This window comes from Paramisgurnus dabryanus, chromosome 5 (assembly GCF_030506205.2).
Source record: "Paramisgurnus dabryanus chromosome 5, PD_genome_1.1, whole genome shotgun sequence".
In the NCBI taxonomy this organism is placed as follows: domain Eukaryota; kingdom Metazoa; phylum Chordata; class Actinopteri; order Cypriniformes; family Cobitidae; genus Paramisgurnus; species Paramisgurnus dabryanus.
In genome coordinates, this window is record NC_133341.1 from 41720414 (window position 1) to 41734514 (window position 14101).

The 14101-nt window shown below is 37.7% G+C and overlaps 1 protein-coding gene across 1 annotated transcript; it reads left to right on the top strand.

The window, feature by feature from the left end:
* The first annotated feature begins 84 nt into the window (after positions 1-84).
* Positions 85-14054, top strand: rad51d (RAD51 paralog D). Its single transcript, XM_065284222.1, has 11 exons — positions 85-213; positions 288-375; positions 4398-4459; positions 4559-4677; positions 4761-4842; positions 4951-5085; positions 6656-6751; positions 6829-6919; positions 7012-7082; positions 7719-7883; positions 13728-14054. Exons 1-11 carry the CDS (start codon positions 211-213, stop codon positions 13815-13817), a joined length of 1002 nt encoding a protein of 333 aa, XP_065140294.1. The 5' UTR covers positions 85-210; the 3' UTR covers positions 13818-14054.
* Positions 14055-14101: the final 47 nt, after the last annotated feature.

Sequence of the window (14101 nt, forward strand, 5' to 3'; positions counted from 1 at the left end):
TTCACTTCTCCACTCACGCCCTGATCACGTGAGGCGGGGCTGGGAGCGCAGAGAAACGGTTGTCATTGGCTTACGTAACACTACGGAGGCTGTGATTGGGCCGTTCTTCTGTCAATTTCGCTGGATGTTTATGGCGGGCGGGAAGTAAACCTTCATAACATGTCGTAAGTGTGATCATCCTGATGTTTGTGTTAATGGGCTTTTACCCATATGGTAAGACATTTTAAATATTAGTTTTTGGAAATGCATCATTATTAGCCCTATATTATTAAGGCTTTTGTGTTTAGATAATCATGGTGGTCCTAAGAGAAGGTATCTGCCCTGGATTAACTGAGGACTTCATCAAAACTTTACTGTCAGAAGACATCAGAACAGGTCTGGAGTAATGTTACCACACTAATCATTTATCGTCATCTTAATAACCAGTATTATGGTACTACCATATGTTTTTAGACATGTACTTCAACAATGTACAACAAAACAGACATAGTCAAAGTACGGTCAGAAAAATTCACGTAAATAGATTTAAGGACTCAAATATAAAGAAAAATTCTTATTGTTTGTCTTGATATATATTTCAGTCTCTTTCAAGATCCAATAGCAGAGGTTTGGTTTAACTGTATTTAAAGGGGACATTTCACAAGACTTTTTTAATATGTAAAATAAATCTTTGGTTCCCATAGGGCACATATGTAAAGTTCTAGCTCAAAATACCATATAGATAATTTATTATAGCATGTTAAAATTGCCACTTTGTAGGTGTGAGCAAAAATGTGCTGTTTGGGGGTGTGTCCTTTTAAATGCAAATGAGCTGATCTTTGAACAAAAGTGCCGTGGTTGGATGGTGCAGATAAAGGGTCGGTATTATCCCCTTCTGACATCACAAGGGGAGCCTAATTTCAATGACCTATTAATGGTTTACCAAAACTAAGTAACTGGGTTGAATTTTTTCACATTTTCTAGGTTGATAGAAGTACTGGGGACTCAGTTATAGCACTTAAACATGGAAAAAGTCAGATGTTCATGATATGTCCCCTTTGAATCCAAATGGTTAACTTAAAACAGAATAACTGGGGTCATTATTAACTGTAAATGTTCTCAAATTTTTTCAAAGTTCCTGGGGTTAGACCAAATAAAATAATCAATGCATTACGAGCAATGGTAATATTAAGGGCCTGCGAGAGTGTTCTAAAAATGTCAGACCAATAGTCCATCAGTTTCGGCAAGACCAAAACATATGAACATGGTCAGCTGGAGACAGTTTGCCTGTGTAAAATCCCCATGAAATCAAAATTCAACTTTTATCTTTTAGTATAAATAGGCTTAAGGACATATATAAACTGGTATGGTCAAAAATGCTGACAAAATTTGCATACAGAAGATGCAAGCATTTAAAAAGTAAAGTTTGGCACGCAAGCCCCTACAACGCACACATGTTTCGCTCCAAAATCAGGACTCTATAAGACTTTATTTTAATACTTCTGTGGCACTTACAAGCTGTCAAATGTGGCTTTGCCGGACAGTGCTATAAACGACTCTATTGGTTATTTAAAAAATGGGGGTTGGCTCTTCTCGATAGTTACACACAACTTCCTGTTTTAGAAAAATTGACGTCACCACATCTAATAATGCTGCACGTTCCAAGGCACTTCAATGGCTTTGGCTAGAAGGGATACATACAGCTATGGCCTAATTCTCACAAGAAGTTGAGTTTAGGGTTATGATTGGGGTATAGGATTAGGATAAAAACAGTGGTTCTGGTTAGATGGGATACAGCTATGTGTCAATATATGTGTTTGGTGTGTCGTGAACCTATATGTATCCTGCGTCATGTCAAAATATGTGTTCGACGTGTCGTGAACCTATATGCATCATGTCAAAATATGTGTTCGGCATGTCCTGAACCTATATGCGTCATGTCAAAGTATGTGTTTGGCGTGTCGTGAACCTATATGCATCATGTCAAAATATGTGTTCGACGTGTCGTGAACCTATATGCATCATGTCAAAATATGTGTTCGGCATGTCCTGAACCTATATGCGTCATGTCAAAGTATGTGTTTGGCGTGTCGTGAACCTATATGCGTCATGTCAAAATATGTGTTCGACGTGTCGTGAACCTATATGCATCATGTCAAAATATGTGTTCGGCATGTCCTGAACCTATATGCGTCATGTCAAAGTATGTGTTTGGCGTGTCGTGAACCTATATATGCATCTAGGCCTGTCGCGATAACAAATTTTGCTAGGCGATAAATTGCCTCAGAATTTATCGCGATAGACGATAAAATTGATGCTCCGGGACCATTATAATAATGCAGATACACCTTTTCAAAGATCTATAAACTTTTATTTCTAAACAATAAGTAATACTGGAACTGGAAGACATTTTAAATATCCACAAGAAATGAACAAAATAACAGGATGATTGCGTTTGAGGTGCATATGCATGTTTGTCGTGTTGCCACTTTTAAGTGCTACGTTTTTACCACAAATGCGACATAACGGCTCGTTCAGGTTTAGTGGTTCACCTCGGTCATTAGGTTTAAATCCAAAGTACTCCCACACTGCAGCTGTAGCGTTTGGTTTTGAAACTTGGCTGTTTACACTTGGTATTAAGATGTGTTTTTGATCAGATCACAAGTGGACGAGAGAGACCTATCACGTTTACACCTGGTATTTAAATCCGTGTCTTTTGTCCACTTTCGACCGCTTCTGTGCTGAATACTGTGAGGGGTGGTCTGTCGAGACAGTGGGCGAGTCTCTCCGCTGTCATTTGAACGCCAGCGAGAGTAATTATGAGTTTATATGGACGCAAACTAATATTATGTCCACTGCTTGTTTAGCAAGTAAACATGCTGCACAGTATTTTCTACATGTATATGTTAGAGCTTTCTCTGAATTTTCAGCGAAATTGATGAAATAAGATCGCGCAACTTTCACACGCTTGCAAAATGAAACTGCGGAGATCACCCGCTTTAGTTTATCAATGAAAGGCTAAAAATAGCACTGTTCACCTTGTGTCAGAAAAGTCAGAAAAGACGTAAAACATTGTGATCCGATCGATAAAAACGCATGTTAATGACAAGTGTAAACAGCCTCTAGTAAATCCATCTTTTTCTCCAACTCTCGTCTTAACTAGTGTTTTCTCCTGCTACACTCCTCACGCGGCGCTCATCCTCCTCAGTACGCCTACTGTGATAGGCTACGCCAGGAGTCCCCCCTCCCCACACAGATCATGCGACTGACAAATGACTGACGAGGGTTCACTCCTTGTCACTCGTTGCACGGAGCGGTCATCCAGTCTCTTTGGTAGAGAGATAGAGACAAGGAAAACAAACAAGCATGCAAATGTGAATTATCGCGGCCTAAAAAAATGATCGAGCTCATTTTATTTACCGTGCGATTAATCGATTTATCGTTTATCGCGACAGGCCTATATGCATCATGTCAAAATATGTGTTCGGCTTGTTGTGAACCTATATGCATCGTGCGTCATGTCAAAATATGTGTTTGACATGTCGTGAACCTATATGCATCATGTCAAAATATGTGTTCGGCGTGTCGTGAACCTATATGCATCCTGCGTCATGTCAAAATATGTGTTTGACGTGTCGTAAACCTATATGGATAATGTCAAAATATGTGTTCGGCGTGTTGTGAACCTATATGCATCATGTCAGAATATGTGTTCGGCGTGTTGTGAACCTATATGGATCATGTCAAAATATGTGTTTGGCGTGTCGTGAACCTATATGCATCATGTCAGAATATGTGTTTGGCGTGTTGTGAACCTTTATGCATCATGTCAAGATATGTGTTCGGCGTGTCGTGAACCTATATGCATCCTGCGTCATGTCAAAATATGTGTTTGGCGTGTTGTGAACCTATATGCATCCTGCGTCATGTCAAAATATGTGTTTGATGTGTTGTGAAATACATGCATCATGTCAAAATATGTGTTCGGCGAGTCGTGAACCTATATGCATCATGCGTCATGTCAAAATATGTGTCCGGCGTGTCGTGAAGCTATATGCATCCTGCGTCATGTCAAAATATGTGTTTGGCGTGTTGTGAACCTATATGCATCCTGCATCATGTCAAAATATGTGTCCGCCGTGTCGTGAAGCTATATGCATCCTGCGCCATGTCAAAATATGTGTTTGCCGTATTGTGAACCTATATGCATCCTGCGTCATGTAAAAATATGTGTTCGACGTGTCGTTAACCTATATGCATCATGTCAAAATATGTGTTCGTAAGTCACTGGCCGCCACTGAGTATTACCAAAATACATCACTGTAGTACTTATTGTTACCAAAAGATTAAGATATTAAGATTTATTAAACTATCACTACAGTTTATATATTCATAACAATATGTTTTTATTATTTCAGTTGAAGACTTTGTGTCACATAACCCAGAGGAACTTGCACAAAAATGCTCATTGTCCTACAAGGTATGTGGAATATTTTAATGTAATGCCTATTCAGGCCTCACTTTTCTTTACCATTCTTGATCAGCATAGTCAAAGTAAACCCTAGCGGTGCTATTTTAGGCTCTGGTTGCTGTCCGGCGTGTGCTTTTAGCTCAGTACACCGCTTTTCCCGTCTCTGGAGCCGATCTTTATGAAGAGCTGTTGAGCTCCACAGCAATTCTGTCCACCGGCAGTCCCAGGTTTCCACCAGCACACATATTTCTATTCAGTATGTGCATGGATAATGTATTTTTAACAATACTGTGTGTTGCCTTCTCTATAGTTTGGATAAGCTGTTAGACTCAGGGCTGTACACGGGGGAAATAACAGAGCTTACAGGAAGTCCGGGCAGTGGGAAAACACAGGTAACCGTATTAGTTAACCAGCTACTTGATTCTGCTCAACACTGTCCACTCTCAATTATTACTGACCAGGGTTGTGAGGGCAACATTCTGTGTGTTTTCACTTTGTAGGTGTGTTTTAGTGTTGCTGTTAATATAGCCCACCAACTGAAGCAAACTGTGTTTTACATCGACACAAAGGGCGGTGTGTGTGCGAACCGGATGCTTCAGATGCTGCAAACCAGGACTTCTAATGTAGAAGAGCAGGTGATATTACTATTGCCAAAGTCACACCACTACGCCAGTGGTTCCCAAACTTTTCATTTTGCAACCAAATCAAATAGGTATAATCTATCCTGGGACCCACCAACATATTTTAGAAAAAATAGAAGTTTTCATTTTCCTTGTCATTTTTTATTTCTTAAGAGATCCTTAAAAAACTTATGTATGTGTTCCTAAGGCCAAAATATCAAACCTTCCCAAAAACTGCTCTAAAAATATAATACATCAATATATATTCCCACTTTAAATGAGTACTTTTTTAAAAACTGCTTCTGCCTGACACATACATATCAAATATTAATTAAATTTGTGAAAAAAAAAAAATATTTAAAAAAAAAAACATTTGAACTACCATTTGATTATTATTATTAATATTTGTATTATTATTAGACCCTGTGCTGGGTCAAAGATTGGTAGAAACCATTTTTATTTTTTGATCAGGGTCAGATTTTATAAAAAATATTAATAAAATTTGGGCCAATTTTAACCCTATATATACCCACAGTTTGAAAACCTAAAATTGCCAATTGTCTTAACAAATAATGAATAAAATGTAAAGGTATTTATATATTATATTTGACATTTAAATCATTATTTTACATTTGTGACACTGAAATCTTTTTTTGGTTTGCTAGTGAAATTTTTGGCAGGACAAGTGAAAACTTGAACCAATGGCCCAATCGGGCCAGTATAAATGTTTTTTTTTTTTTGCGTTGAGCCCTGTAAAGTCTTATCTACTTGAATGGGGAAAGACAGGTATCTCTAAAAATGTGTGTGCACAGCATATTTCTGACCTACAATTTAATCCTGACATCAAGTGTGCCATAACTTTTGTGTCTTAAGCTCAAACTGTTCTTAAAATTGTGATACGTCAGTAGTTATTGATTTATGATTGGTTCATTAAACTGAAAGGGGGGACTTTCGTCTTCGGCCATATTCTGTGTTGCATTGTCCCCTATTTACAGGCTGTGTCCGGAACCCTAGGCAGCTGACTTATTGCAATAACTTTGGAGTAGGGTGGCCATATGTGCTATTTTCGCCGGACACGTCCTGGCCAAGATTTCGGGTATGTCGCATTGGTCGAACACATACTTCATCGTGGTTTAATATTTCGGTTTTATGTCAAAAAAGCAATTATTACATTTCAAGGTAAGAATGAAACTACAATGATTGTATGTCTTAGGAGAAATAAATCTTAATTTTATAATGTATTTAACTGAAATGTGAGACCTCAATGACGTATGCGATCAATCAATGCGACTTCCGGAGGATTCCCCCGAAATTCTGGCATGATGTCCCAAATTGTGCAGCTAAAGTTATGATGTAAGTGATTAAACTTTTTGCCTTGCGGATGTTAAAATGGGAGAAATGGGGAAAAATAGCACGCTATAAAACAAGTATTGTGATAGCAAGCTTTGCAAAGGTAGGCACTTTAGTTTTAAAAGCCTGGATCGTGGATCAATCGACTTAACAGGTTAAGAAAATATAAAAACATGTTTTGCTGTTACAAAGGACATTGTTCTTACAAAAATCATTCTTTCTTTTTAATAATCAGATGGAAGCTCTTCAAAAAATCAAGGTATTCAAAGCATTTGATGTCTTCTCCTTGCTTGAATGTCTTCAACACCTACGATTTAACGGCCTTCAGAAGGTAGAAATTGTTTTACGAGCGAGTCCACTGATGTAAGTTGGATGGTGGTTATAGCTGACCTCTTGTATGTGCCCCAGGCATCTGTTGGAGGAGGTTCAGTCAAGGCTCTGATGGTGGATTCGGTCTCGGCGGTGCTCTCGTGCATGCTCGGAGGAAAACACAATGAGGGTATTGTTTTGCAGGATTGCACACTACTTCATCACATCTCCAATACTTCAGTGTTAATTAAAAAATGATCACGTGCTGGTATTTCGCTTCAGGTATGTCCCTGCTGATGCAAGTTGCGGGGGAGTTGAAGATGATTGCAAAAGACTTCAACATCGCTGTAGTGGTATATACCTTTCTATTTCTTATATAGGGTTCTTATTATGGAAAACTATGTAAATTGCTTTTAGCTATGCATCTGATCTCTTCATCGTTTTTGACAGCATTTATTGATATGATTGATAATGAATAGTTATGCAATGCATTATGTAAGGAATAATTGACGACGGCCGTTATATTATACGAAAATAATGCAGACCCAAGGTGGTAAAACTTAACTCTTCTGTAGTTACATTGTGTACTAAGTCCGACGGAAAATTAAAAGTTGTGATTTTCTAGGCAGATATGACTAGGACTATACTCTCATTCTGGCGTAATAATCAAGGACTTTGCTGCCGTAACATGGCTGCAGCAGGCGTAGTGATATTACGTGAGAGTATAGTTCCTAGCCATATCAGCAACTTTTAATTTTCCGTCGGTCTTGATACACGATGTAACTACAGAAGAGTCAAGTTTTAAATAGGAAAATAAAATATCAAAACTCTTTGGTTATTTTTTGTGTGATTCTAATGGTCTAATCAGATTCAATGGATAATGCTAAGCTATGCTAAAAGTGGTACCGGCTGACCCGGAGATCGGCTGAATGGATTCCAAAACGTGTAAGGACCCTTCCTTCTAGCATGTTTGTGAAATTATCTTGAAGGTGACAAACCATGCGACCCAAGATGGAAACGGATGTTTGAAAGCTGGGCTAGGAATGTCATGGAGCCACGTTCCACGCACACGTGTACTCCTCCAGAGAGCGGAGAATTCAGAACCTTCATCTTCTAGCTTACGAACCGCAACTCTGATCAAATCATCGCGACAGGTTTGTACAATCGGTCTTGTAAAAAAAAAAAAATATATATATATATATATATTAAAAGGCCAATATTATGCCCATTTTACAAGATGTAATTCAAGTCCCAGTGTGCCTATATGTCAGTGATGATTTAGCTCAAAATACCCGACAGATCATTTGTTATAGCATGCCCAAAATGCCCCTATTTAGACCGGAGCAAAACAGTGCGGTCTTTAAATGCAAATGAGCTACAGCTGAATAGACCCTTTTACAGCTCACGTGATCAAATAGCCTGCGCGCGCATTTGGGCAACAGAAGTGGTGTTATTCCCCATTGGTTCTAACGTGGTAGCAACTCAGAAAGTTTATTTAAACGGTTTCTCAACATCAAAATGTCCAGTTGTTGCGTTTGGTTGCATTAATATAATATACTAATATACGTATATATGTATCTGGCAACTTTATTTTTGGCCATCTGCTAACGTCTTTTATCCACTCCACTATAGTACACGGATCTGGTAGCTATGTTGAAAATGTTGATAAAGTCAATTTTTTTAAAATAACTTACTGTTTGTGTTGCTTCACTGTTGATTCTTACGATACTTCCGTTGCCTAAATGCGCGCGCATACGCTGCCACGTCATCATTGTGTACAAACAGTAAAAGGGTCTATACAGTCTGGGACAATTAGCTGCATTAGCGCTACAACATGCTAACAAGCATATTTAGAAATGCTTTGGGGTAAAATTACCCAGTCAGTTAATAGCCGTAGGCGTGGCTTTGTTTGTGTGACATCACATTAACAAGAAAAACAAAACGGCATGTCTAATGAGATTGCTCTGGTTTAATGGGGATTAAAAAAAGGAGGAGTGGGTGTTTTTATTTTAGGGTGGTTGTGTTTATACACTGCCAACACACATTTATGTCCAAATTATCGGTGGTTTTCACGGATACACATATACCTTGTTCACACTGCAAGTCCAAACCCAATTTTGATGCATATCTGATTGAAATCCAATCACATTTATAACCTGTGAATGGCCAAAAAGCACATGAAATCAGTTTTATTTTGTAATCCGTTTCAGGCTACATCCAAAAGTGGTTTGAAATCCTTTTCAAATCGCATTTCCGGAAATGCACCGCTCTGATCGCATTTGTTTATCTTTTTGGTTACGTCATGCTGTCAGGTCACGTAAACCCAACCCCAGCGGGAACTTTGGAACAGTCCTTTTCTGACGAAATGATAATGGTGTTTGGGAAAGTCCACGTATTGGGAAATATACTTTTTACAACGGCAGACGTCAAGGCAGATTGTCGTGCCAGTGCGACGTCATTGCCCTAGAAACAGTGCAGATAATCCGGAACATGGCAGAATGCTACAGGACACACAGATCGGATCTGAACAGTTGCAGAGGTGGGTAGAGTACCCAAAATCTGTACTCAAGTAAAAGTACAAGTACTTATACAAAAATGTACTCAAGTAAAAGTATCAATCTAATTATTTACTTGAGTAAGAGTAAAAAAGTATTAGTTGAAAAAACTACTCAGTAGTTAGTTACTCGTTACTTCCGATCTGATAGAGAAGTAGCGCAAAAGCCCTCAGACTACTTGGAGGGTTTTCACAAACCTCTCCTTAAAAGTCTCATTGTTCTGCTTATATACAAGTAAAGCAGCCTATCTCAGTCCTGCAATGGGTACATTAACATCACATAACGTGTCATTTGAGAAAAAATCTCAAACACACACACAGATGTTTTTCTCTGTATTTATTTCATGTTCACAACACAAACTTGTCAGCATCTGCCTTTAAACATGCAAACAGTAAACAAAAAAGAACGTGTATGTCTGTTTGTTATCATGTTTTTATATGAATAGGTTATTTTCATTGCCAAAGTACAATTACTGAACATAAACAGGAGCTTAATAAAAATGATCATTTAAGAATTTCATATGGAACTTATCTGTTTGTGCAAATCAACTCTACATTTATTATAATATATAATACATGTTTCTTTAAAATCAAACTTTATTCTTTTATTTTTATTCATTCATTCTTTACGAAGGATTTAAATAAAATCCCGTTTTTATTTCAACGTATTTTCTACACATTAGTGAGGTGTCCGGATTTGTGTATAAATGCAAGACGTCCTTACATTATGCTGTTCAGTTTGTTTAGTTGTGGGGAAATGATATGGAAATGTGCAGATGTGAACGTGCTGTTTGTATGGTTTAACTTACACTAGGTTTTGTCATCGCTTGCACAAGAGTGCACATGGCAAAAAAACTCGGACAGTGTGTGAAATAGTGTTCAAATAGACATACTGTGACACTTACCACTTCAGGTTGGATCTTAAATATGGAGGACCACAAGAGTCATGCAAAATGTAATAAAGAACTTCAATTTTTAATAACTACCTGGACAATAAAAATAGCAATTAATAGATTTGTTTAAAAATTCATTAATTAATCTATAAATAAATAGACAAAGTTACAAAAAAAATCATCATGTAACATTTTATTAGGCAATAAAAAATGAGATTATAAAAATAACATAGAAATGAAATATTAATCCATTAATAAATAATTCAAATTAATATAACAATTTATAAAAACAACATAAAATACTCAATAAGTTCATCATTTTAAATTGCATTTATAAATTCTTAATTAAATAATGGAATTTCAAATTGTATTTCAAAAAGCGATTTAAAAAGAGAAATAAATAACTGGATTTATAAATTGAATTACAAATACAGGTTTAAATTAGGCATTTAAAAGGGCATTTCCGTTTGACTTTTCTGTTTTCATTTCCCCGTTGGTTCTCCTTATTCTTTTCGCTATTGGATTTGCTTTTCGTTTTAGCCTCTCTATTTAGCTTTTCCGTGACTCTTTGGGTCCTCATCTGAGATCTATAAATCTGCGCATGACGTACAATCAGAGCCAATCAGCGAGCTTGTTACATCCTCCTGGCCATAGCTAATTTGCATTTCTCATTTGACCATTTGCAAGGACCCAAAGAGTCACGGAAAAGCTAAATAGAGAGGCTAAATTGAAAAGCAAATCCAATAGCGAAAAGAATAAGGAGAATCATTGGGAAAATGAAAACAGAAAAGTTAAACCGAAATGCCCTTTTAAATGCCTAATTTAAACCTGTATTTGTAATTCAATTTATAAATCCAGTTATTTATTTCTCTTTTTAAATCGCTTTTTGAAATACATTTTGAAATTCCATTATTTAATTAAGAATTTATAAATGCAATTTAAAATGATGAACTTATTGAGTATTTTATGTTGTTTTTATAAATTGTTATATTAATTTGAACTATTTATTAATGGATTAATATTTCATTTCTACGTTATTTTTATAATCTCACTTTTTATTGTCTAATAAAAATGATTTTTTTTATAACTTTGTCTATTTATTTATAGATTAATTAATGAATTTTTAAACAAATCTATTAATTGCTAATTTTATTGTCCAGGTAGTTATTAAATATTGAAGTTCTTTATTACATTTTGCATGACTCTTGTGGTCCTCCATACTTGAATTCCTGTACGCTGAGATGTCAGCTTGTTTGTTGAACAAAGCATGCATCGCATTATGAAACTATTCTTTTGACCTCTTGGAGTGAAAACATAGACCGAACTTGAAGCCACGCATGATCTGCCTCCGATATCTCGCACAACGCACACGCGCCCTCATCTGCTTCTCCTATCTTCGCGCGGTCGCGCTCAAGGGTGACGCAGCCTGTCTCGCGAAACTTTCGAACACGCGCTATAAACTTTTTTTTTTATATATTCATTAATTATTACCATTTGACAGTAGCGCAGTAACGCCGCCGAAAGTAGCGAAGTAAAAGTACCACCCACCTCTGAACAGTTGTGATACATAATGTGGACAGTGAGTCTGTCAAATAAGATATGCACCAAAATCAGATTTGGACTGACATGAGTACGTTTACATGTACAGAATAAGCGGATAACTATTAAAAATCTGCTTATTGTAGAAAACTGTTTTCATGCGTTTACATGTAAATCAATAAACCGGCTATGCAGACAACTGCGTTTACATGGGACTTGGAGAATTATCCGTTTTCTCGCTGGCAGTGACGTCACCACCTATAGTACATAATAGTCGATAAAAAAGCCGACGGCATATCTGTCTTAAGCTATATTGTTGTATCTCTCCTCGTGTCTGCAGAACCTGTAAATGTAACATGAGCTTCTATTTTCAGTTTCTCTGCCAACTGCTTTAGTCAAGCGGAGACTTTTATGCGTTACCTCGCGCTTACTTCCGCGTGTGACGTTTATCTTTCATACACGGAGACATGCGCACATGGACAAAACCGTGAGAAAGCTGGTTACGGTGTTTACATGCCACGCGAAATCGGCGTAATGAGCAAAAAACTACCTGTGCCGATCGGTTTTTGCTTACGCCGTTTAGGGGCTTTCCCCGATTAAAGAAAACCGCTTAACGCGTTTACATGACCCCACGTGTTATCAGTTTACTAAGCATAATCGGCGTAAGACTGTGCATGTAAACGCACTCAGTGAGTACGTTTACATGTACAGAATAAGCGGATAACTATTAAAAATCTGCTTATTATAGAAAACTGTTTTCATGCGTTTACATGCAAATCAATAAACCGGCTATGCAGTCAACTGCGTTTACATGGGACTTGGAGAATTATCAGTTTTCTCGCAGGCAGTGACGTCACCACCTATAGTACATAATAGTCGATCAAAAAGCCAACGGCATATCTGTCTTAAGCTGTACTTTTGTATCTCTCCTCGTGTCTGCAGAACCTGTAAATGTAACATGAGCTTCTATTTTCACAGTTTCTCTGCCAACTGCTTTAGTCGAGCGGAGACTTTTATGCGTTACCTCGCGCTTACTTCCGCGTGTGACGTTTATCTTTCATACTCGGAGACATGCGCACATGGACAAAACCGTGAGAAAGCGGGTTAAGGTGTTTACATGCCACGCGAAATCGGCGTAATGAGCAAAAAACTACCTGTGCCGATCGGTTTTTGCTTACGCTGTTTATGGGCTTTCCCCGATTAAAGAAAACCGCTTTACGCGTTTACATGACCCCACGTGTTATCAGTTTATTAAGCATAATCGGCGTAAGACTGTGCATGTAAACGCACTCATTGTTGTATCTCTTCTCGTGTCTGCAGAACCTGTAAATGTAACATAAGCTTCTATTTTAACAGTTTCTCAGCCAACTCCTTTAGTCGAGCGGAGACTTTTATGCATTACTTTGCGCTTACTTCCGCGTGTGACGTTTATCTTTCATACTCGGAGACATGCGCACATGGACAAAACCGTGAGAAAGCCGGTTAAGGTATTTACATGCCACGCGAAATCGGCGTAATGAGCAAAAAACTACCTGTGCCGATCGGTTTTTGCTTACGCCGTTTATGGGCTTTCCCCGATTAAAGAAAACAGTTTTACGCGTTTACATGACCCCACGTGTTATCAGTTTATTAAGCATAATCGGCGTAAGACATGTAAGCGCACTCAGTGTGAACAAGGTCTTTAATCCGAAAACCCGAGGTCCGACCTGAGTGAGTTCAAGTCTAAAAGTTTCACGTGTGCCTCAGACCCACTAATGTAGCAGCTGGCCAAATTGATGCAATGCCGAATGGTTTTCTTTTTGTCTGACTGGTGCGTGCGGGGATGCAGACTACACACAATGTTGGGTGTGGGTTAAAAGTGATTTGGGTCATTTCGGGTAGGGTACATTTCTTTGGACCCGAGAAGAAAAGTGGATTTTGCGTAATATGGGCCCTTTAACAGCTCACTGTGTATTTGTACTAAGTGTACACTGAATAATACACCAACTTACACAGTTTGTTTTTATCTACAGTCTTGTAATTTAGCAGAAGAGTTTGATCTTTGCAGCTGGGCTGAAGAGAGGTCATCCGTGCCAGGAAAGCGAAAACTAGAAAGCAGTTAAACACATATGTATGTATGTATATGGCTTTATTATTTGCATAACCTCCACTTTTTGTTATTGAAGACTAAATATATAAGATGAATGTTTAAAATTAGTGTAAATGTTTCAAACAGTTTTGTACATACCATCTTAAAAGTCATGGTTGTTTGCTTTTGAATAAACAAACTGATTCTTCTGTATTTTCATGTACTTTAATGGTCAAATACGTTTTATTAAAAATGTTACATAATGTTGGCACCTGATGTTTCAGACTGATGTCAATGGAACAATCCTTAAAAACTGAC